This window comes from Pagrus major, chromosome 15 (assembly GCF_040436345.1).
Source record: "Pagrus major chromosome 15, Pma_NU_1.0".
NCBI lineage: Eukaryota > Metazoa > Chordata > Actinopteri > Spariformes > Sparidae > Pagrus > Pagrus major.
The window spans coordinates 2,665,926-2,689,724 of NC_133229.1; the positions used below are offsets into that span (position 1 = coordinate 2,665,926).

Consider the following 23,799-nt stretch of genomic DNA (forward strand, 5'->3'; position numbering starts at 1 on the left):
ATACATTACAGTGCAGTGTTAAACAGAGCATACAACAAGTTTATTCTTTACAATAGTACTAATACTAACATTTTGGTCTCTAAGACAGCTTGAGATTATTTAAAACAAAATGCAGTTTTTATACAGAAACAAGACAACTTCATGACAAATATCCTTATCTTGATGTCATTCAGTACTATCCTAATGTAACTGAATACTCACTCTGCTACCTGCTCCAGCTGATAAGACAGAAGCCTGGCCCTTTCTGAACAAATGTAACATGTAACACCACTTGAGCTTGGTGTTCTGTTTTCTCTGAAGCACAGTGTACTTTTGGATTGCTTCCCATTTGACTTTGACCATCAAGTCTTACTATGTTTGCCTGAAGAAGGAATATCATTAATGCAATCTTAACATTCAGTCAGCTGTTTGTTCTGGTGACTTTAAGGTGTAGCACAAAAATAATACACCTCTGAATTCAATAATCCCTCTGACTACACTGTAAGTGAGAACATATTCATTTTTCACTGTTTTGCTCATTGTTTCAGGAGTGCCTGTTGTCCAGACAGACCTTACCATATGGATCCTTTATCATAATGGTAATATTATTACTGTGGTGATGATATCAAAACAAATAACTACAAATCATAACCTGTACTGAATACATTAATTTACAACTGCAAACTGGGTTTAAAAATACTAAAATTCAGCATCAAGAGTTGTCAAATGCACTGAATGCTATAAGAGACCTGTTACTGGCACATTTGTGCAGTTATCTTTCTTTGGAAGGCAATAAATATGAGCTGAAAGAGAATGCCCTACGCAATAGCAGTAGAGGTCACAATGAGATGATGTAATTTCAAAGACAAAAGTCAAATTTCAAACAGAGGAATATGTGATGGAGATATGGCATTTAATGTTTTTTCATGAACTTGGCATAAAGTTCCCTTGAATATTCTGTAAAATGATTACAGTCATTTGAAGTAATCGCAATCAGGCAATCGTGATAAATGAGACAGGCCTAGTTATGAGTGTCCATTACAGCGGGGGAGCGCCAAGACTGAGACAGTCAGTGGTTGCTTGGCCTGACTGAAAGTGCTTGTGCTAGTCAGTCTAGTTTCTGACATTGAAGACATTCCTTCAAGGGGTTCTTGAGATATATCATTCACAAGAAGCAGACAGACAAGACAGACAGACAGAACACCTGAAAACATTATGCCTCCACGCCAGCAATAGTAATCAAAGGCAAGGGTTCTTGAGCCCAAGTATGATTTGTACAATCATGTGTATCACAAAGTGGTGTATCTCATCTGTCCCAAATGTTTGAAATGTGTTGCTGGAATCAATTTCAGAATAAGCATATATATTCCAAAAGTCAATAAAGTTAATGAGGTAAAATATTAAATATATTGTCTGTATACTGTTCTCAATTGAGTATATGTCAAAAAGGATTAGCAAATTAGCATCCCAACTTTTCTGGAATGGGGTTGTACACAGATGTTCATGAGCAAGCTTCTTCTACTGTTGAGAAAGAGAGAAAAGCAAACACCAGTCAGTCAGTATCAGACTTAGCTGCGGTTCTGGAGCTGTAAACAATCAAATTGAATAAAAAAGCATACACACAATCAAATCTGTGCAAAAATATGTTTAATATTATTATTGTACAAAAGAGCAACACATATTCTATATTCTATTATAAACATTTTAACACAGATTTAAGTGTATGGGTGCTTTTTCATTTAGTTTCAGGCTTGCTGTGAAAAATCATTGTTTTGACAAAAGTGTCTTTACATGACACATTATTTGTCCACTGTTAAGGCATGGGGCTTTGTGGTCCACACACTAAGTTTTGCAAAGATCCTAGCGGGTCTTTTTTTGGCTGTGCCAAAAGTGACTACAGAATCTACAGTATTCTAGAGCAGGTTGATGGTTACACGCTGTCAGGACAGCGGGCAGCCTGCCTCCTGGTGCTTGGCTAACAGTGAGATCCTGGAGAAAGTCTTGAAGCAGCTTGCACACTGGTACTTTTTCACTTCAGAGTGGGTTTGGAGGTGAGCTCGCAGGTTGGATCGGTCAGCAAAGGCTCGGCTGCAGTGAAAGCAAGAGAATGGTTTTTCTCCTGCAGAAGGAACACAGACATTCATGTCAGTCATAATAACTGGGGGTTGTTGTTTCCTGTTTCTGGAAATCGATGAAGCTTTTGGTTAATCCCAACCAGACCCCGCAATGGGGGTCTATTTGAATGGGTCAACGCGTGTCAGCTGGCCCTATTTCACAAACTTCCACTCGACCATGACTGTATGCAAATTGGAAGTTGCCCGGCTATGGTGAACTGGCATTGCTACCAGGAAAGGAAACTCAATAAATGATACAGATGTTCAAACATCATATAACCTACTTGTTGAAAAAAGAGAGAGAGACAGAGGGAGAGAAAAAGTGAGTGGGCAATCAAGAGTTGGTGTGTGCATTTGTACAGGCGAAGGTGGTGTAAGACTTGATCCTTAGAAGACAAGAAGACAACAAGAAGATACTATGTGTATTTTGAACACACAGTATCCTGACTTAAGGCTACATCAGACTTTTTGTAATTCTCTGAAACAAACAGTCAGGGGACTCAAATGTCATAAATCAAAACAGCAGACATATCTAGTATGTATTAAGTATAGTAGAAAATCAAAAACACTGGATCCCACATTTCCAATAACGCAAACAATAGCATATACTACTAGATCTTTTGCTTGTAAATGCACACTCCTTTCAGCATCATGTCTGCAGTCGTCTAACACAACTTTCTACATAAATTTGGTGTCCAAGCCCAGATGACATCACTTTGACTTCAGGAGGGTTATTTCCTCAGATTTGATGCAGCGCCTCTAGACACACAGAAGACGTTATACAGCAGAGTGCTCGGCTAGGTAAACTGACCTTCATGTATAAAATTCAGGGAGTTCTACTTTGATAAAGGTTTTTATTAGGGCTGTCAATCGATTAAAATATTTAATCGCGATTAATCACATGTCCATAGTTAACTTGTGATTAATTGCAAATTAATTGCACATTTTTAATCTGTTCTAAATGTACCTTAAAGGGATATTTTTCAATTTTTTAATACTCTTATCAACATGGGAGTGGACAAACATGCTTGCTTTATGCAAATGTATGTTTATTATTATTGCAACAATTCAAAACAATGACAAATACTGTCCAGAATATTCTCCAGAATAACCTCAAAGGTACTGCATGCTCAAGCCCAACAAGCCTGTTGGTTAACTAAACAATGTTAATCGACCTGCAAGCTGTGGCCACCCATTTAGCTATCGCTGTTGAAAGTTTGTCGCGTGTAGAGTTGTCCAGGCGTCTCTGTTGCAAACTATCCAGCTTTGTCTGCCTTTGGCGAGGGGGAGGAGGGCTCTCTGCATCAGCTGTGTGTTTGGTCAGTAAGTGGTATTTGAGACTCGACTTTTGCTCCGGTGGTAACTCAGTTCACATCGATAGTAAATGAAACCTTTGTTCTTGAGAACCATCTGGCAGGGCTTTGACGCTGAACTTGCTATTCAAAAGACCCTTTTCTTTATCCATTTCTGCTCAAGGAGGTTTGTTTCTGCTGCCATCCACAACTTTACTGCTGCATCGCTTCCTGATTTCTCAAACTACGGAGACATAACGTGTGTGTTAATCACACATCAAAAAAATTTACGCCATTAAGAGGATTTTGCGTTAACGCGTTATTATCGTGTTAACTTTGACAGCCCTTTTTTTTTTTTTTTTTTAATTAAATGTTCAAATGCACTTAAGACACACTAGAGCCTGACTGATATATTGGTTGGCCAATACTATCAGCTGACATTGGCCTATCACAGATATAAATATATTGGTATGCGCCAATATTACAAGATTTTTTTAGAGATTATAATGCAGAAAACGATGCTCAGGATAGTTTATGATTATTAGATTCCCAGTGAAGTTTACTGTTTCAGCACACTGATGTCATTTTAGACAAAGTTTATTGGTTTCCTGTAAATTATCCAGCCTCCATTACATATCTTTGGGTTAGGGTTTAGTGTTTGCTAATCATATTTAAGGGGTCAAAACTGTTTATATCAGCCTATTTATCGATATCGGAATTTTTTTCTTTCTAATATCGGTATCATCATCAGTCCCCAAAATTGAGTATTGTTCGCACACTAGAAGACATACTTTAAACGTGGGAATGTGGGTGTTTTACTGACCTGTGTGTGTTCGTATATGTCCCTGAAGCAGCCAGGGTCTGGAGAATGCCTTGCCACAGAGTTTACACACACAGGGCAGTGTGTGTGTTCTGATGTGCATCTTGAGTGCTCCCAGGCTGACATACTCCTTCTCACAGTACTTACAGCTAAAGTACTTCTTGCTGCTCCACTCACACTGGAGCTGCTTGTGTTTGGCCAGGCCTGAGAAGCTCAAGTGCTCTTTATGACAGTCCAAACACTCGAAGCTCTCCTGGCTGCTACCACCAGGAGGGATGGCTGGAAAGAGGGCCAGGAGAGGGAGGGATGCAGGGAGGAAGCTCTCACTTCTCCTGTGTTCTCCTGTGACACACTGGATTTCCAGGTTTACTTTGGTAAAAGATTCAGCTGGTTTATAGGTGTCTGTAGGGCTTCCACTGAACGCCTCCGAACAGTGACCTAAATAGGAGAGAGGGAAGGTGTTTGGAGAAGATGAAAGATGCAGTCGATCTGCTCTGAGGGAGGAAGAGGAGGAGAGAGACTGCCGGTGCTTTGGACTCGGGGCTGAACAATGATGGTGAGGGGTGATGTCATTGTGCAGCAGTAAATCTTCGTGGGTGCTGCAGGGGGCCTCTGTGGAATACACACACACACACACACGGTAATTTTAGTTTTGAGATCCACTGATTAATGTAGTCATTGCAGGTTATAGGCTGTTGTGATCATTCTTCCTCTCGATGCTGGATATGTAGAGCCTTATACACTTCAACCTGCAATAATCTTTGTTGACCATTTGTTCTCAGCAGAAACAAGCAGAGAACACAATAAGTAGAGAATTAACATTGACCATTGATATGAAGAACTTATTAATTTGTAGTGGTGTTTGTGTCCACTTGATGAATATACATTTCCAATATTGTGTTTGGTCTCCTCCAACTCCTGAGGGAAATATCTGTTTCTTTCTGTGCTTAATGCTTCACTATGTTCATCAGCTAGTCTCTAAATGTGTCTGCCTGGTTCTGAGAGCAGTGAGAGCAGTGAGAGTGAACAAGACCGTAAAGTTGGTTGGGCAGCTGAACAATGAGCTGAAATGCACTATAAAGCTCAGAAATAAAGCTGAGGGGAGCTAAAGACCCATTTTGAAATTAAACATTGCCATTTGATCATTGTTAATATAAAACAAAATAAAAATGTATATTATTATAGAATACACAGAAACCCACAATAATATTCTCAGAGCTGAGGAGACACTTAAAGAAATGAATATGGCCATTACAAGCCCTGGTGTGGTCAACTTCACCTCTGAATGGTATAAGGTGCTGAAGGATAAGTTAGCACCTATGTTGATAAGGGTTTGTAATTGGGTACTTTATATTTTGGTATACCATAGAAATGCCCCCCTCATGGAAGGCAGCAATCATTTCCCTTATTCCTAAGGAGGGGGAAAATAGGCAAGAATGTGTTCATTTGAAACCTATAAATGTTTTTTTAATATAGATCAGGCCTATTCAACTGGCAGGCCTATGCTTGCTTGCTCCCTGGATGGAGTTTGGATCGATCAGGGCTATGCTGTGCTGAGACACTACTTCCATGACTTACCAGGTAGTCCGACTTCCTGGCTCACTTTCCTCCACACCGGCTCCTTTTTTGTCCTCTTCCTCTCGGTATGAGTAGACGTGTAACTAAGTGTTGTGTGGCATCAAATACACTGGCAAGTTCAGTTAATCCTAAACTTTTGCAATCTTTTTGCTCTCTTCTGTGGTTTGCTTCATAGGAAATACTGTGATGTAGCTAGGTAAGAGATGTGAAATTTAACAAATTATACCAAATGGCTGACATGATGTGGTGTAGAATACATTTGTTTCTTGGGGCTATATCACAGCTTTTGTTGCAAAGACCAATAAGTACTTGATGTAATTACTTAAAGGTGCATTTTGTAAGATCTGGACATAACTTAAGTTTAAAACGTTATAAATAAAGGAACTAACCCTAACAACAGAGTGTGAAGAGGTAACAGTTCTGGTGTTAAGTCCAAGATGCCTATGTATTGTATTGCAGAGATATCCACTCCTAAGCAGCCTGAAGCAGCTGTCCCTTCTGTAATACATTTTATATGAAGTCCTCCTGGCCTGGGGGTGATATACTATAACTATAGCATAAAAGTTTATAGCCTCAGTTAGTTATTCAGTAAACACAAAAATGCAGAAGCTCCACAACAAAATGACTTTTCATCATCATCATCTCAGACAACAGCTCCTGAAAAGAAACCATGTCAGGGGCAGAGAAATGAAGCAGCATAAAAAATAAGCTCGACAAAAGTACAATTTGCCGGGACTTTCCAATGCTAGAGATGACCTAAAAGTTGAAGGGAGTAAAAAGATAAAATCACAACGCTTTTGTAATGTGTGTTTACGGAAACATATCTTTAGTGTAACTAATGAAAATACAAACTGTAACAGTGTGATGTGACTGTTTTCTTGTTACTGTGGCATTGCTAAAGCTGCGCTAAGTAAGTTGTAATACACAAACGCCACAAGTGAAGATTATAAGATCTTATTTTGACCGGCTGTATTCTTGCTCTGCTATCAGTTTCTAGTTGCCTTTATTTATAATAGCTGACTGTAAATTGCGATTGTATGGACCCAGTAGGAGACCGAATATTGTCGTTCAATTCTTCATATTGTTATGATCTGGCAATACAGTTATGTAATGTAACTTCACTATACATTTCTGAGGACATTACATGGTTTATTACATGTGTCTAACTGTAGCAATGCCACTGTTATATATTGTGTACAGTTAGTAAATCATGAAATTCTTGCTCCAGGTACAAACAAGAAGCAGCTCTGGCTTCAACCCTGTTGAAGGAACGACCAGGTAAAATCATTAGTTTTGTACACAACTGTTCCTTACTTTCTCCCTAAAAAAGGGCAGATGGCGCTGTGATGTACATATGAGTACTGACATCATCTGTGTGAAATATTGACTAAATCCCGTCTGTAATATTAAAGAGGTCATATTATGCTAATTTTTCATACTTTTATTTTGGGGTCCTAGTAGAATAGGTTTACATACTTTAATTTTCAAAAAACACATTCATTTTTGCATATGGTGCATTGCTGCAGCATCCCTTTTCACAATGTGTCTTGAACGCTCCGTTTTAGCTACATAGTGAGACCTCTCGCCTCTGTTCAATCTTTGGTGAGAGTTGCACTTGTGCATTACTTAACAGGCAGGATGTAGCCAATCAGAGGCAGAGTAGGGCGGATCATGCTGAGCAAGGTAGTGTGATCCAAAAATGCTACATAACACAATAAAGGAAAATGTGGTCCCCTGAACAATATACAGGTGTATCTCAAAAAACTTACAGCTCAATCAAAAATCCAGTATCTGAAATTATTAGAATATTACATAAGACCAATCAAAAAAGGATTTATAATACAGAAATGTTGACCTTCTGAAAAGCATGTTCATTTATACACTCAATAATTTGGCTCCTTTTTGCACAAATATTTGCATCAATGCGGCGTGGCATGGAGGCAATCAGCCAGTGGCACTGCTGAGTGTTATGGTAGCCCAGGTTGCTTTGATAGCAGCCTTCAGCTCGTCTGTATTGTTGGGTCTGGTGTCTCTCATCTTCCTCTTGACAATACCCCATAGATTCTCTATGGGGTTTAGGTCAAGCAAGTTGGCTGGCCAATCAAGCACAGTAATCCCATGATCGGCAAACCAGTTACTAGCCCTAGCCGTTCTCCGATGGCAGCCCGGCCGACTCAAGGTCCCGTTGCTCCGTTGCGCCAACTCTCTTGCTCTGCACTCAGCCTGACATCCTGGATACCATAACACTCAGCAGTGCCACAGGCTGAACTTGCTCTGCCTCTCCACCCGACCTCCTGGTTGCCCCCCCAGACTTGCTCTGCCCATCGGCCTGACCTTCTGGTCGCCCCCCGGACTTGCTATGCCCCTCGGCCTGACCTCGTGGTCTGCTTGTGTTTGTGTAAGCAGCATGTTACCATTGTCGCTGCTGGAGGTGGAGCTGGATCGAACTACTTTATATACAGCTTTATGTACAGGGACATCAGATAAATCTGAGGGGTCGTGAGATGATTAATGTGAGGAGAAAAAAAAAGTTCTGTGCTATTTTTAGTTTTTGGACTTTTTCACTAACCTTGCTTTTTGGTGAAATATTGGATCATTTAAACATTTATTGAAATGAAACCATGTGAGAAGTTTAGTGGGAAAAAGCACTTTTTGGTGCACAATGTTTTGCATTTTAAAAGATTGTTACATTATCCACTGTGTGAAATGTTATTTTTTTAAAGTAACTAGTAACTAATGGTGTCAAATAAATGAATTGGAGTAAAATGTACAATATTTTTCTCTGAAATGAAGTGGAGTGGAAGTATTAAGTAGCTTAAAAAAGAAATAATCAAGTAGTACCTCAACATTGTACTTTAGTACAGTAGTTGATTTAATGTAGCCTGCTGTCAGTGTTTCCCACACATTAATTCATTTGTGGCGGTCCATCAAATTATCAACATTGGCTGCCACATATTGATTTTCTATTTTTTCGAACTGTGCATCCCGTTCTCACTCATTCAAGATAGCGCTCCCGTCAATGAATAGCATGATGTTATATACTCCAATACAGTGGATGGTGGTGTGGTTTTTAGTCCACCGTCAAAACCAACGAAGAAGAGGAGGAGGAGTATTTAACGTGGTTGGCTCATGGGGTTGGCTTGTCCGGAACTTCCTCTGCAAAGAAGAAGGCTAGTCTCATCGTCAAGATCAAGCACCCAGGAAGAGCACCAGGCCTTGAAGGCAGTTTACATACTGGCCAAACCGTGTAATTACATCGTCATGTGATGCACTGGGGCCCAAAACGACTTTTTCCCATAAGCTAAACATTGTGAAAGACATGTCTGTAAAATGGTGAATAATTTTTTTTGAGCCTCACAACCCCCGCAAAATGACTCGTTTTACTGTCAGAATTTGAGCCATTCAGTCCAATGAAATTTGGAAAATCTAGAAGAGCCACACAATTAAATTATTTTACCCCCATTAAAGTTAGCCAGGCGCTAAACAGAAGGTTAGCCGGTATGCCACAGGCTTGAAAATATGAATTACAAAACTGGATGGGATCGGGAAAGCATTTTAATTGACTGACTTAGCAGGGCTAACATTGGCTAACTTTGCTGAGATGTCAATAAAAATGTATGCCTGGTTTCTTGAGCCAGACAGTGGATGGTAAGTGCATTACACTTAAAAGGAAAAGTGTATTTCTCAAAATTATTTTGTAGGATATTTTCCAAACACCGGAATAGTCTTTCCAACTGCCCTAATGAATATAAGGTGGGGGTAACTGATGATAACTAGCTGTTTATTAAATTATCGAACGTTACTATCTTCCAAGTAAGTTAGCAACACTCTGCTCAAACAGTAACTACTATGCAATTCATCACATTATGCTGTCTCTTTCCCAATTTTTCTTGCCCGGGCACCAGAGGGACCTGGTCATTTTAGACTGTACAACCAGCACTGCTCCCAGTAGACCTCACATGTGCACTATGCCATAAAAAACTCTACACATATCCCATATACATTCTGGTTTGCACTAACTGGACAATTCTTAATACTCATATTTATTATTTGTAAATAAAAATACCACACTGTTTATAATTACACTGTTCATATTGTAAATATTACTACAGTGTTCATATTGTAAATATTATGTATATACGAGTCAATTCTATTTCTTATCTTTTTATTATATTGTTTATTTTTTTACTTTTTATTATTGTTTATTGTAATTACTGTCCTTGCTGCTGTGACAAAGAATTTTCCCCATTTGCGGGACAAATAAAGGAATTCTGATTCTGATTCTGATTTTGACATGATTGCTGATCAGCTGTTATTCATGTCACGTTCCAGTCACAGATAACTCCAGGGACAGCACTGGGTAAGACTAATTAAGAGGGGGTGATGCACCGTTTGATGTGACAGGAAACTTAATTAAATAGGTTGTTGTGTGCTATTTGGGCAAGTTTTAGAAATAACAGTACCAAAATAGTATTAGTAAAAAATAGCAGAAGTTAATCATTTTGATGTTTTTCTTTCGTCCCTCATTTGTGGCGCCCCTATGGATGAATAGATGAATTATAGCCTATCTGAGGATAATTATCAGCCAAAACTTGACTGATAGACACCAATGTTATCAGTTTTATCCTGATCTAATCTCTTTATCCTATCCTTTTTTCCTAATAAAGTGCAGGGAATATGCCTTGATTCTCCTGAGAAAGGATTGTCCTGTGCCATTTATGTCCTGTGCCAGATTGTCTTGTGCCATTTATCCAGTAGAGCACGCTTCGACTCCATTCTTACCTCCTTAGCCTCCACAATAAGTTTATAACTAATTTGTGAAATAACATTGACACAAGTTTCCCGTTTCAATTCAACCCACTTGTCCATGAGTCATGACATGCTTCGTTGTGTCGTGCTTATCTGTTTGTTATGTTACCATGGTAAAGTTAGGCTAACCTAGCATAAAATTAGTGCAGGCCAGCAGGGGAGAGGGGAGGGGGACAGTTGTGCATTGCTGAAATGCATTGCTGGCCTGGAAGTAAATGAATAACGTAATGTTAACGTCTCCATCCTTTACTTCTCTGCAACAGCCATCATGTCACTCTTATTGATCATAATTTCACTTTGCCATACGATGTTAACCTTATGACTGAGCACATTTAGGAGATTTTTTTGTTGTTTTTTATTTAACATTGGATTAACTTACATTACATTCAGAGTTCCGCCTGCAACCAATAGCAGAGGCATTAGTCATCTCATGACTGTTCATGACCATTATACACTACAAAATAAATATTGCAAAAGATGACATGCTTTGTCATAATTCTTAATGGTTCAGAATGATAGAGTAGAGAAAATGTGAATTAATATTGAGAGGGCATCAGAGAGGTGCATTTCAAATAATGTTTTGCCAGTGACTTGACTTATCATTATGCGTATACACCTACCTATTACCTAAATATAAAGATAATAATAAATTCATCATTTGTAAATATAAGCTATATTCACGTCCTTCCATTCCTTCTATGTCTTACCCCTCTGTCCCTCCTCTGTGCCCAGCTGTCTTCCAGCAGTTTGAACTGGTTTCATTCCCCTACCTGTCTGACATAGTCAAACAGCTACGTCCTGCAAACTGCTCCCTGGACAGTATTCCTGTTTGTTTATTTAAAGACGTTTTTAACACTGTTGGGTCAAGCATTTTAACTCTTATTAATTCACCCTTAGCACAGGGTGTGTTCCCTCTGATTTTAAACATGCAGTCATGCAACCTCTTTTAAAAAAGAAAAATCTGGACCCTGTGGTTCTTTCCAATTTTAGGCCGATTTCAAAACTCCCATTTTTGGCTAAAGTCTTGGAGAAAATTGTTTTTAATCAATTGCAATCTTTCTTTCATGATTTTAGTATCTATGAAAACTTTCAGTCTGGTTTTAAACATCGCCACAGTACTGAAACTGCCCTCCTAAGAGGGCTAAACGATCTTCTTTTAACTGCTGACTCACTGTCAAGTTCTCCTCCAGTTCAATTTCCAAAGGACACAGGGACAACTCAAATTTGTGACTCAATCTTTTATTTTCCTTTTGGCTTTGTCAGTCGATTGGTCTTTTCAGTTAATTAGGTTGTAAACCTTTAAAGACAGAAACAAAAGTTAACATTTTAATTAAACATTTTTAATGAACTTTAGATGAATTCAAACAATTAAATATTTTAAATGAATTCAAACATTTAAAATGTATTCAAACATTTAATTAAACATTTTAAATGAATCCAAACATTTAACTAAACATTTCAAATGAACTTAAATATTCAATTAAGCATTTTAAATGAATTTCCCAAATTTTTAGTAAAGTTTTAACATTTAACAGAATTTTAACATTTTTAACTTTGTATTATCCTTTTGTACCGTATACTAGTTTTCCAAACTCAAAATGATATATTGTTTTAGCACAAACTCATTTACCACAAAATCAATTAAGTCACTGCTGCAATGTGTTTCTTAACCAATCTACAGTTAACATAAACTTGAACATATTGAGCAGCATTTCAAACACCATGAAATTAAATAAACATTTCACCGACCATTGGCGTCTTTAGACTGAACCTTTGAGTGAACTTGCCGCTTCTTCTCTCTGAAGTTTGTTTCTCTGAATGACTGAGATCCTCCATGTCATCACAGGTGCTCCAAATCAGTCACAATGATTGATGATCAAGTAACCAGCAGCCAGTTTGCTGCTGCTGGTGCACTCTGGGAAGTGTAGTTGACCCATTCCTGAGATTCAGCTCAACACTCACGAAACTCGGCTGTTTTAGTGCTTTTAGATTTGAATGCTGCCTTTGACTCTGTCAGTCACTCGATTCTTTTATCCTGTCTTGAAAAGTGTGTGGGCATTAAGGGTACTGCCCTTGAATGGATCAGATCGTATTTGTCAGAAAGGAGTTACTCTCTCAAACTCTGTGAATTTTCCTCTTCTGTGGCCCCTCTCTCCTGTGGGGTGCCCCAGGGGTCTATTTTGGGTCCTTTACTGTTCTCATTATATATGCTGCCCTTGGGTTCCATCTTTAAGAAACATAACATCTCCTTTCATTGCTTTGCGGACGATGTACAAATCTACTTGCCATTACAACCTAATGATTCAGACTCCCTGCAGCCCTTATTTAACTGCTTGAGTGATCTAAAAACCTGGCTGGATCTGAACTTCCTCTGTCTTAATGGAAACAAAACAGAAGTTGTTGTCTTTGGTCATCCTGATCAGCTGGAGGGCTGTGCTGGCACTTTTGGCCCTCTTTGGTCCTACATTCAACCATTTACTAGAAATCTGGGCGTGATACATGCATTTGTAACGACTCGACTAGTTTACTGCAACTCTTTGTATGTGGGTCTGAATCAGTCGTCTCTTAATAGACTACAGCTGGTCCAAAATGCTGCTGCTCGGCTTTTAACTAAGACCAGAAAGCATGAGCACATCACTCCAGTTTTAGCTTCTCTCCACTGGCGTCCTGTCCGCTTCAGAATTGATTTTAAGATTTTATTGTTTGTTTTTAAGGTTTTAAATGGCTTGGCACCTCCATATCTATGTGAGCTCATCAACATTTACTCTCTAGCTAAAGCTCTGAGGTCGTCCTCTCTGATGGCTCTCAACGTCCCAAGAGCCAAACTGAAGAGTAAAGGTGACCGAGCGTTTTCAGTGGCTGCTCCTAAATTGTGGAACTCTTTGCCTCTGCAAATTAAAACTGCTCGGACCACCGAAACGTTCAAGACATTGCTAAAAACCTTCTTTTTCTCACTGGCTTTTAACTCTAGTTAGACATGGACATCTTACCTCCACATACTGTTGTTTTGTGTCCCCTTGTTTGCTTGTTTGATGTATTTACTTGTATTGTGAATTCCTGAACCTGTGAAGCACTAAATTTGACCTTGACCTTGACCTAGACAAGCCTTGCAGTAAGAAAACTGTTTAATGTCCGAGTTTCATACTTTTTGGTTTTTTTTTTCAGATTGCAGAAAGCGGAGGCAGTCACCAAGGACCTTTCTGGTGAAGTAGTCTGTAATATTTGTGCAGCTTCTGTAAGCCAGGGATTGAGCCAGCAAAAAACAAAAAACACAACCAACCTATGGCAACACCTCAAAGGCGAACATAATGAGGCTTATGAGAAAGCACAAGGCAGCAAAATCAAAGAAAATGTCACAGTCACAGACTCAGCCCACACTCACACAAGTGTTTGATAGGACCACAACAAGGACCCCAAATGACCCAAGATCAAAGGAGCTGGACAAAATAAATTATGGAAATGATATCCTGCCCTATGTGGTTGTGGACGGTACAGGTTTTAAAAGACTACTAGCCAAGGCAAAGCACAGGTATCCTCTGAATAGCGAGAAGTATTTCTGCACTCCAGTGATGTTGTGATGTATAAGATCACTCGATTCCCTGCAGCGTCCGATCAATAACTGATATCCGCTAAGCGGGTGTGTTGGCCGGTAGAAAGACTTCTGAGAAAGGCTGCTGTTGATCCTCACTCATCGCTCCTCAGAGATTGCTCCTTGGTCCTCGATCCTCCCTCCTTGGAGCACAAATAAGAGCTATGGGATGGCCTGCAAGATGGTGGACAGGAACAACTTCTGGTTCAAGCGAGGAGTGAGGAAACAACAAAAAAGGGAATTGGGATGTACCCCAAGTTAACACGCACACCAGGGTTATCTTTCTGAGCTGCGGTTCACTAACAGCGCTGCCCGTTGGCATTTATCAAATGTAATGAATAACGTGAGTTGTATTTCAGTCTCATGTTTATCAGGCACAGTCACAGAACAGCGCTGGAAGTGGCTGGTTAAAGACACTGAGAGTTAAAGATGCTTTGCTGAAGCAACCGCGCAAAACGTTGAAGATCTTCAGCACTATTATGAGAGGTGAAAAACATTTTTGGATCAATATGAGACTATGGTGAAGCAAATTAGACTAGGTCGGGCCTCCGTGCCTGCTACACAAAATGCATACAGGTTGGCAGGTCTGCCTTATCTTGAGTTAATTATTTCTTTATCTCAAAATAACAAGCTTGTTTTTATGGACAAATTAATCACAAGAAAACAAAAGGTTATTTCTTCTCAATATTTATTAGAGGTGGGAATCTCTAGGCACCCCACGATTCCATTCGATTACGATTCAGAGGGCTGCGATGCGATGATAAAACGATTATTGATGCATCTTTTTTTTCTGTACAGGATTTCTTTTTTTCTCACTGTGTGACTACTAAAGCAAAGTATTTGTAATGATTCATACTGAATTTACTTCCAATATCTTTTAATAATAAAACAAATGGAAGAGATGTGGCAAGTCAATTGGGAGGTTACATTTGCCAGCAAACGTTCCCAGCTTTGCAAAGAACTAACAGGAAAAGAAAAGTGTGCCTGTAGCAGCATACATGTAGTCAATTAATACAGCATATTCTGAATCACTAACATAAAAAATAATAGTCTTCTAACCAACATCCTCCACAGGCAAATCACAAACAGCTTTCATTCAAAAATATAGAATTCTGTACCAGAAGCTCTCACACAAAAATAATGTTTGTGGACTTCTGCATATTCTGAATAACAACATAAAAAGCTGCCCTTGTTCACAAATAAATAATAAAGAGTCCAAGACTTTTTACTATGAACAAAATCCTAAGCATAGAATCCCTCGGACCAAAAAACAAACTAAACATTTTGCTGTATAATACAATCAAAAACAGCTTTCATACAAAAAAGATCTTAGGCACTTAAACGTGCAGAAAAAAAGGCAAACTGTTGTCACTTTTTCTAAATGGCTGCACTGATACTCTGTGGAGGGCAGTACAGTAAACCTACTTAAGACTCTGGGTTTACCTGCAGATCTGTTTACAGCATATTGATGTCACAGCTTAACAATACAGAAAGAAGCTCTCATACAAAAAAATAGGAAATAGGCCACCACGAAATCATACCAGTGCCTAGTATGCATTCTTTAATAGCTCAGCCATATTTGCACCCGTGTGGCTCTCATAACTGCTCTTGTTTGGAGCACTTCAGTGATTCCATGACTTCGGAGTTGGTCTCGTTGTAGAGTGTTGGGATTGCTGTGTCATAAAAATATATAACAATATTCGAGATAGGACGTTGTATCTCGCCTCCAAAGTGCGCAACATAGCGTGAGAGCCCTGGTTCTAAACGACTGAATACAGGCACAAGTCTTTGGCAATAAAAGTTGCAAAAGAGTTTGTAATTCGCTTCGCCCTCACCGAGTTGGGTGGAAGCTTTGATATCGCTTGCTCGATGGTGCGCTGGTTGGCAGCAACTACAACCGGGTGTTTTTCTTCCTCCTCTGGGTGGAAACGTGTAATATGGTTTCTCATGTTTGTCATGCTTCCAAAATATTTTAGTTTAGTTTGACACAACTTGCATATTGTGTGGCTCTTGTCCAGGTGCTTTTTCCCTTCAACTTCACAGAAGCCAAAATGCTTCCTTACACTAGCTTTTAATACAGAGGGTGCTGGTCTGATTTCGTGCTCAGCCATCTCATGTCTTTGTTATGTGCACGCCATCGACTGTCCAGGCGCTGCACTTCTGCACTTCTGAGTTCTGCCTTTTGTGTTCCGTCAACATTACTTTATCAATTTACAACATTTCTAGCATTAGAAAATAGATTTTTGACATTTGTGAATCGATTCACAATCGTCTGCATCACGATGCATCTAAGGATCGCTTTTTTCTCCCACCCCTTATATTTATTCCCTCAAATGCATCAAACTCTACTTCAATTTATTTATATATAGTACATACTTTATTAAACCATTCAAACACTCACCAATATCGGTAGTTTCTTTTGCAGTTACTTTATGCCAATGATAAGTCTTGTAGTTACAGTAGCCTACTGAACAGGAACACATCTGCTTAAAGTTGATCACTGTATGTAAGTCTATTGTTTCATTATGTCCTCTATCTACATTATACAGAATTGATGATTAAAGCATTTTCTGCTGCTTACATTATTAATAAATCCATCAAAGCCTCACATACAGGGAATAACGAACACTCAAGCCAGCTACTCCTCACAAATGTCTCACTCTAAAAAGTATCACGTAACAATACTATTGTTACACCTACCCCTACAATAATTAGCCACAATCTTAACACCCTCATATCAAATCACCTAGGACAACATTCGCACAACAAATGGTAGTGTATAGTTATATATAGTTCATACAAAGTTCATATGGTTAATTTGAAACTAGGAATGTCCCAAGCTGATCTGCGGGATTGGGATCGGGGCTGATTTCATTTTTTCACTCATCGGGATCTGCAATTTTTTAACTTGGACCCAAGCCCGATCATTCTTATCTCAGCTGTCGTAAACGGAGCACAGTTTGTTCAAGAACGAAGACGTGCATGTAATGTTACTCTTGCAAACCTGTGGATAAAATGTCTGCAGTGTGGAACTATTTTGGATAACCAGCCCATCCCCGTGGTAGAGGATCAAGGTTTTCGCTGTCTTCTGCAGTTTTTGAATCCCCGGTATGCCCTACCATCTCGGCATTACATTTATTTTGGATACCACCTTACCGGAGATGTACAGCAAAGTTTGTGAATACCTACAAGGTGATTTAACAGATGTGACTGCTATTAGCTTTACGACAGACATTTGGAGTGACATGGGGACATGTCGTTGCTTAGCCTCACCGCACACTGAATTGATTCTACTTTTGAGTTAAAACGTGTGGTTCTACATGCTTATAAGTTTCACAGGTCTCATACAGCAGAGCATGTAAAACAGGCAATCAAGGAGATGCTGAACACAAGGGAAATAGACAAGCAAGGGGTCGATGTCATTTTACGTGACAACGCAAGGAATATGAAAACAGCATGCACGCTGTAATGTACACACAGCTGTCTGTACACGAGGGTCTGCTGTCACAGCGCAGCATCACAGACCCACTCGCTAATGCAAGGAAGATGGAAGGCCCTTTCAGGCACTCACCACAGGCCTACTCATGTCTGGAAGATATCCAGAATGAAATGAAAATTCCTGTCAAGCGCCTACTGTCATGATCCTGGTTCTTGTTGGTCTTGTGTTTCCTGTTTTATTTTGAAATCGTAACAAACTGTAACACCTACAGCAAGATGTGCAAGTTAGATGGAACAGCACTCTCTACATGATCCAGAGTCTACTGGAGCAAAAGCAGCTCCTGAGTGTCTATGCTGCTGACCACAACCTCCCAGCTACACTGACTGAAGAGAGTGGAGGTTTTAGCTGCCTTTGAAGAGCTGATAAGGGTTGTTTGTGCAGAAACGGCAACTACGGCTGATGTGATCCCTGCCATAACAGTCCAGAAATGTTTCCTTTCTCGAGAGCAGACCACTGACCAGGGAATCAGGTACCCTCTTATACCGCTTTCCCACCAACATTAGCGGGTCTACGCAGGTTTTTTAAACACGGGTCAGCCCGATAAGAACACCTATTGACCCCATTTCCACTTCCTCATTTAGCTGAAGCGTCACGTTTTATGTCACTGACGTCGTTTCAAGTCACAAATGCGCCAGAAACAGTTGTAACAGAAGAGAAGACAACATTAAACCTATTATGAAATAAGCGTCTTTAAAACGGTGGATAAATTCTTATGACACAACCCCCCCAAAATGACTTGATTCACTATTATAATTTGAGCCATTCGGTCCAATAACATTTGGAAAGTCTCGAAGAGCCGCATGATTAAATGATTTTCTCCCCATTCAAGTTAGCCGGGTGCTAAACCGGAAGTTAGCTGGCTCAGTTGGCGATCCAGGTATTTCCATAGCCGGGAAGTCAAGCTTTTTTGGATTCAAAACACCACTGAGCAGCTTTCATTTGAATGAACGGGGCTCCACCTGCAACACTGTGTCCAGTAATAAAGCGTCCTTAATAGAGCCCATCCCAAATTCCTTCCTTATTTACGTCAGAGGAGGCAGAGCCTGTGGAAAAGGCACCACCTCAAAACACAGCAAGAAGCAGCCTGGGCAGCGTCTTTGACGAGATCTTGGAGGAGAGTGAGACGGAGACAGGGTCTGTGAGCATCTAATCAGCAGTTGTTCAGGTGCAGACTTACCTCACGGAGCAAACCATTCTGAGGTCAGACAATCCACTACATTACTGGAGAGCAAATGCCACACGATTTCCATCACTGGCTGCTGTTGCTACCAAGTTCCTCTGTGAGCACAAGTGTGGACAGTGAGAGACTCTTTAGTGCAGTCTCAAAGATCATTGATAAGAAGAGGAACCGCCTGTCTGCTAACAGGGTAGAGATGCTGGTTATCCATAACAAGAATCTTGTGAGTGAGAGTAAGAGGATAGATAACTAAATGAGACTGAGAAAGAGCTCCAAGAGCACTTGGAAGAAAGAAATTGCCTTCAAATTGTATTTTGATATTTAGGTTTTACTGTAATGCTGCTATAGAAACTGTCTTTTTTGTTGTTGTTCAGGTTAAGCTGCTTTCTTGCATTTAAGTCGAAGTGATTTATTGAATTTCTTTTACTGAATTATTTTTTTTGTTGAATATTCAGGTTAAGCAGTTTGTACCACTTTTAAGTGGAATTGAGATTTCTGTTCAAGTATATTTGTATTACTATAATGCTGCACCAAGTGGAATTCTGATTTAGATTTTTGTGACTGCAAATGTCAAAGTTACAATAAGCTATTACACCACTTTGAAGTGGAATTGTGATGTTCTTCATTTGAGTGTTATAGTTTTACTCCAAAGCTGCACTATATGGAACTGATGGGAGCCAAAGACAGTTTTTAGTTACTTACTTGTTTAGTAGGTCGTTTTTGTAGAAAGAAAAAACAACAAACAAATGAAAACCAATGTTGCAATAGGAAATGCAGAATAAGAAAGAGCCACATAAAAACAAACAAAACAACAAAATAAAAAAACCTACTAAGGAACAGCTTGGACGCAGGTAATTTTTTCTTAACGCAGCTGTATTATCTAGCTAAGTATCGGATCGGGACTCGGTATCAGCAGACACTAAATATTAAATGACTCAGATCGGGATCAGGGTAAAAAAAAACAAAACCTGACCCTATTTGAAACCCACAGAGTAGTGTGTTTATGTAATGGTCCTCTGTTATGAATCTTATGAAATTGTTTTCTTGTGATAATTTATCTCGTTATATTGAGAAATCTTCTGTTTTTTTCTAGAGATGACAAAACAAATTAACCTGTTATCACAAGCTCTTGCTCATCTCAACCTTTAGATTTATCGTGCGAGCCACTGTAGCTGGGAATGACAGTTTTATGTTGGGCTATACATTTGCTGTAGAAGTGGGTGTGTTGTGCATTAAAATCAATTGAAATTAGGAGCTATATGAGCTACATTTAGAAGCTTAAAAACTAGTTCATTCTTACATATGTATGTTTCTATCGATAACTTTAAATGTTCTTTCAGTTTAAATTAGAAAGACAAATGTGTATTGCATATACTGACACAGATATTATGTCTCGAATTAGTGTACTCACTGCTGCCCTCTTTCATCACTGATTAAACAATCATCTGATTTAAACCACACCCTCACAGCCCTGATGAAACATTAGCTGAGCTTCTGAGTTTAAAACACTTTATAAATATTAACTAAGTAGTACAAAACATAAGTATTTTAATGGGAAAGCTAACAAATATTAATTGATTCTCTAATTGAAGTAATCACTGCATGCATAGGCACAGCATGACGATAGGTGTGGTGCTTTCATCTGTACTGTCTTCCCTTAATTTTTGATTTGCTATTAAAAAGAAAACTTCAAATTTGTCTTCAGGATCTTAAATTCTAATCCTAATCTTCACTCAAGAACAAAATTACAATACAATTACTCAGCTAAATCTCCAGAATAAAATGTTGTCATTGTACTTTTCTGCAAACCACCAATGTTCAAATTTTGTACATGTCATACGGGACATATCAACATTTCTACAATATATGTCATATCACATTCACATTACATATTTATGAGCTGACTTGTAGGGAGATAGAGAGGGTGGTGACATGTCGGGAGCTTTTCTAGCCGTGTATGTAGCGACAGAACCAGATAACCCAAAAACATGCTCTTTTCCTAACCCAATGCTAATTCTGCCAATTGGGTTGAGTTACTGTGATAGAATCTTTAAAAGCATGCAGGAAAATTACACATGTAGTCCTTTTAAGCCAAAATCTAACCAGGTTGACCAAGTTTGTACAGCTCACATGCATGTATATTTTCCGTTAAACGGATTATTATTTCTGTCTTATTCCCAACTCTTGTTTCTTGGCTCTATTCTGATGGTAATGGTAGTTCATCAATACAGTGTGATGGGGAGGGGGGACGCTCAAGCTCACTTTAAGGGCTGTATTGGAACAAATACAAAGGTTGAAGGAGGGATTTATCAGGAGGAGCTTGGAAGGCCACTACATAGGGTCCTGAGGCTGCTTAATGGGGCCCTTCTGGTCTCTCAAGGACCTGAGGACAATGCAATAACTCTTTGGGGACAGAATTTGCACCTGCTAAACACAAAACTACATTTTGGTTTGTGGCCACACAACTCTCTTGTTTCTCTTTCTGCAGCATTACTTTCCTGTAACCTGCTACAGACAAAAAATATGTATTAAACTCTGAAAGGCTGTGCTGATTTAAAACATTTACCATAATAAAATAATTCAATCTGAACTACTCACCTTAAATACAAATACAAAAACAAAAAACAAAACAGGTGTTTCTAATCTCTGTGAATCAATCTTCCCTAATGATTGTGTGCCTTTAAACATGACATTAAAGTACTTAGCCTACATGTTAAGTGAAAGTCATGCATTCACAGTTTAAGCAGTAAAATGTGCTAAGAAAATGACATAAATCATTGTGAATCTTGGCGTCATAAAGTATGATAAGCATATGTAACGAGTCTTTTTATATAGCAGGTGTAACTGCTGTGTAGTATACAACAGCAATGTATCATTTCTATGTAGGCCTACTCGAGGCTGTTTGCTGTTGAAATCTTAATCAACGAAACAGTTATTTCCCTCTGAAAAAATGAAATGATCTCGAATATGATAAAGTATCCATGTACCAAAACTGCACTTCTGGACTACTTTGTTACTCTTCGTCCTCTGACCGTTACTTTTTTTCTAATAAAACGAGCCATGCGAGTGAGACTGCCAAAGAGCACAAAGAGTCTTACCCTCAGTCTGAGAGATCAGTCCTCCATACTTTGCTTTCTTACTGCTCTGCTGTTTCTTCACTAGGAAAGATCGCGGCATGTTGTCTTCCTCTTCACAGGAGCTCTGGGCTGTTGGGGTGACGGTGGTCTGCAGCGGCCGGTTAACGGAAGCAGCTGTCTCTGGCGGTGTGAGGGACCGTGCCGGATTCACAGTCCACCAGTGGCCTCGCGCATTCTCCTGCTGACTGGCGGCGGGAAGGTGTGAGCCAAGGGTCGCGCGGGGGAATTTCCATATACACCAGTGTCGAACCAATTACAATAAACGGACAAGTGCAGGGGGCGGGCTATGCGTGTCAATCAGCGTACCCCAACAAAACAGGTGTATGAATGGTGACAGTCGCTCACTGAAGAGGCACAGGGGCACTTCAGACTGCTGCACTGCTGGAGCTGGGGAGCTTTCTACACTGAGACCCCCCAACACTCCCCTCCAGCACTTGAAAGAGCAGAAAGACACCCCTTGTCTGTACATTTTATAGTCTATTTACCCCGAGCCATAACAGTCTCAACAGGACACACAACAGCACAGACAAGCCTGCTTATCAGAGACAAACTCAGAGTGAACATCAAGGAGACCGAAGCACACAAGGTTTGCAGTTTGCTGGTTATATTTTCAAGACTAAATGTGAAAGCAACAGCAACAAGTGATGTGAGACATAGTGTGGGCTACACAAACAGTAGTTTGGCTATCTGTACTAAGATTAGCATCAGACAGTACATGAGGCCTCTATTAACTACAGAGTAGACTTTTAGAGACTGGAAATAGACTCAGTGTTATCCACAAAGGTCATACTTATGTAAAAGTAAAGATTTTGGGTTAAAATATTACTTTGTTAAAAAATGACACACACATTCTAATAGGCTAGTATTAATAGGAAAAGTTTTCAAGTATCTGATATTAAATGTACTAAAGCAGGAGGATCACTTTACATTGTAAAGTGGGGGATATTTTTTGATCATATGCAAATTTAGGCAATGTAATGGGGGATCATTAGATTTCAGAGTAGATACGGCGGGAAAACAATTGCATAATGGCACATGAAAATCTACTTCATCTCGTTTGTTGTTTTTTCTTGTTGCGAGGTATTTTTAAGTATGATTTTAAATATCAAAAAGGGCTGTCTCCATGCAGTGCTGTGTCAATGTGAACGACACCATGAGTCGACCTATGGGATTATTAACTTGACTGACTATCGGATCCAATATTCCAATATTTTTTATCCAATTGCAGATAAAATAAATCAATTTAGAAATGCGCTACTTTCACTCTGATGCAGCATATAATCTGCAATAGCTAGTAAGTTATTTAGTATTTTATCTACTAGTAAGTTATAATAAATGTAGTGGAGTAAAAATGGCAGTATTAGCCTCCAAAATGTGCTGGAGTGGAAGTATAAAGTAGGAGAAAATACAAATACTCAAGTTAAAGTACTTCAAAACTGTACTTCTGTAACTCCATCCATTTTAGACATTAAAGTGTGTTTACAGGTCTTGGAGAGTACTACTGCATATGAGAAAAAATAGTATAAAGCCTTTTGTGGCTCCAGGGAAAGGATTTTAAAAGGAAGGAGGTGATATCTCCAGTTCTGCTGTATTAATTTTGATCATATTGTTTTAAATGGAAAATTGACTATATAGCACTTTATGCAGTCTACTGACCACTCAAAGTGCTTTACAACATTTGTCACATTCACACACTGATGACAGAGGTGACCTTCCGATTACTGGACGACCCTCTCTACCTCCTGAGCAACTGTACAGCCGCTGTCCATAATAACTCCAACAGTATTATAGCAGTAGTATCACAT

General features: G+C 39.3%; 1 protein-coding gene across 1 annotated transcript; it reads right to left on the minus strand.

Annotated features, from left to right (window-relative positions):
* Window positions 1-1,919: 1,919 nt before the first annotated feature.
* Window positions 1,920-22,034, minus strand: snai3 (snail family zinc finger 3). Its single transcript, XM_073482368.1, has 3 exons — window positions 21,956-22,034; window positions 4,209-4,643; window positions 1,920-2,098 (listed from the first exon to the last, which is right to left on the minus strand). The coding sequence occupies exons 1-3, from the start codon at window positions 22,032-22,034 to the stop codon at window positions 1,920-1,922; spliced, it is 693 nt and encodes a 230-aa protein (XP_073338469.1).
* Between the last annotated feature and the right edge of the window lie 1,765 nt (window positions 22,035-23,799).

Bases quoted from the DNA above. Each gene is read 5' to 3' on its own strand.
- snai3 (XM_073482368.1), bottom strand. From the start codon at position 22,034: ATGCCGCGATCTTTCCTAGTGAAGAAACAGCAGAGCAGTAAGAAAGCA. The intron at 4,644-21,955 runs GTAAGACTCTTT...TCTCCTATTTAG, and splicing joins ACTGATCTCTCAGACTGAGG to GTCACTGTTCGGAGGCGTTC. The intron at 2,099-4,208 runs GTCAGTAAAACA...TTCCTTCTGCAG, and splicing joins ACATATACGAACACACACAG to GAGAAAAACCATTCTCTTGC.